This window comes from Cebus imitator, unplaced genomic scaffold (assembly GCF_001604975.1).
Source record: "Cebus imitator isolate Cc_AM_T3 unplaced genomic scaffold, Cebus_imitator-1.0 Scaffold32, whole genome shotgun sequence".
NCBI lineage: Eukaryota > Metazoa > Chordata > Mammalia > Primates > Cebidae > Cebus > Cebus imitator.
This window is the reverse complement of record NW_016107347.1, coordinates 7,212,732-7,217,175: the sequence shown is the minus strand read 5'-3', so window position 1 is coordinate 7,217,175 and position 4,444 is coordinate 7,212,732. Positions and strand designations below refer to the sequence as shown.

Sequence of the window (4,444 nt, the reverse complement as noted above, 5' to 3'; positions counted from 1 at the left end):
AGAAATGCCAAATTTTCAGCTTGAGATTAAAAGCTGATTCCTCTCTTAGGATGAGAAGAAAGGCTTTGTCTTTAAAATTCTCCAAACTTCATGTGTGGTAAACTGCTATTATTATAATATAATAACAAAAATAACCAATATATATTGAATTGTTACCATGGGAAGACAAGTGAACAAAGAAATCAAACCCCTGGATTTGCCTTTTACTGGCCAGGAGAACTTACTCCAATACTTCAACCTTCTTAAACTCCAGTTTCCTTATTTAGTAATTGCAGACAGTAAAAATACTTGTCTTACCACATCACAAGACTATTATAAATATCAAATTATCATTGCATTTTGTAATTAACAAGCATTGTAAAAATGTTATTCTGAATTGCTCTTATAGGAAATCCCACTAAGCAACTTCTCTGTTAGCCTTGCTTGACACTCCAAAACAAATGAGGTACCCCCACTATGTGCATAACACCCATACTTTTCCAGTTATCTTACCAAACACTCAGTCTTCAATGTAACTGCTGCTCATTTGTTTGTATTGTCCATTAAACTGTAAAGCCTATGAGGGCTTCCCTTCTTCTTCTTCTTCTTTTTTTTTTTTGAGACAGTTTCTTCCCTCTGTTGCATACGCTGGTCTACAGTGGCGCAATCACAGCTCAGTTTACAGTTCCACTAAATTGTAAATCCTATGAGGCCTCCCTCCTTTTTTCTTTTTTTGAGACAGCCTTCTTCCTCCCTCTGTTGCCTAGGCTGGACTATAGTGGTGCAATCACAGCTCTCTACAGCCCGAACCTTCTAGGCTCAAGTGATCCTCTCACCTTAGCCTCCTAAGAGGCTGGAACTACAGGTGCACAACACTATGCCCAGCTTTTTTTTTGTAGAGACAGGGTCTCGCCATGTTGTCCATGCCAGTCTCCAACTCCTGGGCTCAGGTGATCCTCCCGCCTCAGCCTCCCAAAGTGCTGGGATTACAGGTGTGAGTCATCACTCCCAGTCTCCCATGTTGTCCTGTTCACTATCATATTCTGAATGCCTCACTCATATTAGGCACTCAATCAACAAACAAGTAAATCTTGAGAGAAGAAAAGTTCTTCCTTGCAGTCTTTTGCTAATAAAAGTCCTGATAAAGAAGATACTTAATAGCAAACTCAGTGTGTGCTAAATATTGACTGGTAAAATAGAGAAAATTAGATAAATACTAGAATATAACCATATTTATAATTACATCATTGGAAAAGAATAACAATGCTATCAACTAAGGAAATATGACTCACCATCATATTTTGCTAGGACTGCCTGAACATCTGCATAGGCCTGTAATTCTAAAAGTGATTCTAAGAGATTTTCATGGATGTTCAACATGGTAAGAGGAGGAAATTCTTTCATCAACTGTATATTAAAAGGAAAAAAAGATTAAAATCATAACAAAGGAACTCAATAGAGCTGAGCCAGATTAATTAAAGTAGAAATTCTTGTTTCTTAACATAGCTATGAAGAAGACCTAACCCTTAAGAAAGGTACATATATTAAATAAACACCTTGTTCTAAAAACTACCAATTAAAAAACAGTGACTCTGCATTAAAATAACTGGCAACTTAACTATATTTTAGTTTGTGGAGGATAAATGTAATAGTCCCACCATCAATTTACTTACATCTCGCATTATTTTTACTGCTTCTCTTATTCTTCCTAATTTTCTTGCACACATTGCCAATCTCCTTTTAATATACACCAGTACATTGGTATCTCTCCCTATTTGGAATAAAAAAAATACAACTATCACTTTTGTATTGTGGGCTGCTATTTCATTAACATATCCACTTATTTGCTTCCCTTGGAAGATTCAATTAAAATTAAATTGTGTCAGAATGGAAGAATACTAATTAATTATGGCTACATTTGGATGATGAATATTGAACAGGAATGTTCTCTATTATTGTGCATGTTTTAAGTTTTCTGTATTAAAACTTAAAATACACATTTAATTATTTTTGCCTCTTATAATAACCTAATTACAGTATATATAATTTGTGTATGATTGATAAGTTTATTTTAACATTAACAGAAAATACATACATACATTAAAAGGAAGATATAACATTAACCCAGTATTTTAAATTTGTGCATAAATGATCTATTATTCTGATATTCTCTATTGTTTTAATTGAAAAACAAAAAAGTCCAAAATAAAGTTTCCATGGCTAATGTAAACTTTTCTTAACAGTGAGTAATTGACAAACTATAAAACTACTTCTAGAAAGAGCTAACAAATATTTCTGTAACTATCTCATAGCCATATTTGAGATTATACAAAGACAAATGGCATGACTTTTTTACAGATGCAGTTTCATTAGTTCAGGCTACAAAATTATATATTCCCACAAATGTGTGTTATAAAAATGTGCATCAATGAAACATACCATATATATCAGTATTTAGCTTAGGGAGAAAAACATTCTCCAAATTTTAGTTTACAAACAAAAAAATATTTAGAACTTAACTGCTAGTAAATAATACATTATATAAACATATTTCAATTTATTTCCCACTTCACTATTTGCCAAAATTGTGAAACCAAAACCCTCTGGCCATAAAAATAGCAGGAAGCAGCATCACTGATGATTCTAACATCTTTGGTAAAAAAAAAAAATCTCAATCATAACTGGTAAAGCATATTTAAGAATCGAAAAGACTTCTGTTGCTATGGTTCATTTGATCCCAAGCAGATCATGGAGAAAAACCAACCAAAGAAAGAATCAGTGCCAAGTATGAGGCTGGATTTAGGGCTAAGAATCAGACGGCGGGAAAGGAGCCACTCCCTAGCACTATATGCAGATACAGAGTCTGAAGAGCAAACCAAATAATGTACCTTCACTCTTGCTTAGAGTGAGGGTGAGGATAAAGATAATAGCTGCTTATTATCACTAGAAGCCTCTCCTGAATGCTGAATGTTTTTGAGTTATATTTTTTCAATGAACAGCCCAATTCTCACATGAAATAAATTACTGTTAAGTCTCAGAGCAGCACATCTTCTCTCAATAACCTGAGCAGATCTACTCCCTTCCATAAGCTTTCTCTGGCTAATACACATTTCTGTCTTGCTGGCTTGTAGGTATCATGAATAGATTAGTTATTTCCAGTGAAAATTAACTAATCTGTAAGTATTAGGTTATTATTGTTGTTTTGTGTTAAGACACAAGCAAATTTGAAGAGCTAAAAGACAGTAATAAGCAGTTGAAACTTGCTTACTCAGTTGAGCTTCATGCTGAGGACTTTGGTGCTGGCATTGCTGCGACCGCCTATAAATTGTTTCTCCTGCCTTGAGCGCCTGTTTAAATAACCTTTCAGCATCTACAATAGTTGTTGCTTCTTCCTCAGCCAGTAGAACGTATGCAGTGGCACAGCTATGAAGAAAGCAGGAAGGCAATTTTAAATAAAATGATATAGCAAGTATTTTCTCTTGGTTATGTCCCTTTGCTCTATGTCGTATTTCCTTTCCTACACTTTTTCCACCCTTTGAAGAAAAAAAAAACTTCACTCAATATTTTACTTTAATAGGGACATATTGGTATATTCTTTATGTCTGATTCCACAATTTTTCTGCTCTCTTATCTTTTTCTGCTCTTTATCTTGTCCTTTAAAAAAAAAAATTCTGTCTCCTCTAACCCATTGTCCTGCATTTTCTTTTTGTGAAAGGGGGGAGAAAATATATATATATATATACATATATATATATAAAGAATTATCTGAATTGTTACTCAGAAGACTATACCCTCTAGTGGTCATAACTGCTTTTTTTTAAGACAGGGTTTCACTCTTGTCGCCTAGGCTGGAGTGCAATGGCCCGATCTTGTCTCACTGCGACCTCTGTCTCCAGGGTTCAAGCAATTCTCCTTCCTCAGTTCCTGAGTAGCTGGGATTACAGACATGCGCCACCATGACAAGCTACTTTTTGCATTTTTAGTAGAGATGGGGTTTTACCATGCCGGCCAGGCTGGTCTGAAACTTCTGACCTCACTTGATCCACCTGCCTCAATCTTCCAAAGTCCTGGGATTACAGGAGTGAGCCACTGTGCCCAGCCAGTCATACCTGATTTAGTCACTATATACTTTATGATATCCATTTCACAGGGCAGGTATAGGGAGGGTGAAGACTGGGAAGACAGTCCTTTAGCCAACTAGGCACGTTTAACATCTAACTCAGAAACATATTCCAGGACTAGACATTTTCCCCAAATCTAAGCACACCCCTCTGCATTCTGTCCCATCCTCCCATGGACTTATCTACAATATTATGCAGTATAATTTCCCTTGTTCTAAATTCAAGTCCTTCCTCCCATACTCCTACTCTCATTCATTCCTCACAACAATGCTTATGCCAAGTTTTCTTTTCTTCACCCCACTAAAACACAGAGGCTTTTCTTTGTATCTTTTTTTTTTTTTTTT

At 35.4% G+C, this 4,444-nt stretch overlaps 1 protein-coding gene across 20 annotated transcripts in view; it reads right to left on the bottom strand.

Annotated features, from left to right (window-relative positions):
* Positions 1 to 4,444, bottom strand: part of ST7L (suppression of tumorigenicity 7 like) — a 141,262-nt gene that overhangs the window by 100,369 nt on the left and 36,449 nt on the right. For all 20 annotated transcript variants that reach the window (XR_001823775.2, XR_001823773.2, XR_005199390.1 and 17 more), the window contains 3 exons: positions 3,248 to 3,402; positions 1,653 to 1,750; positions 1,272 to 1,386 (listed from right to left, as the gene is read on the bottom strand). Coding sequence is in view for 17 of the 20 variants with exons in the window: in XM_037737031.1 (XP_037592959.1) it covers positions 1,272 to 1,386; positions 1,653 to 1,750; positions 3,248 to 3,402 (368 nt within the window). In the remaining 3 variants the exon portion in view is untranslated. The remainder of the gene's footprint in view (positions 1 to 1,271; positions 1,387 to 1,652; positions 1,751 to 3,247; positions 3,403 to 4,444) is intronic.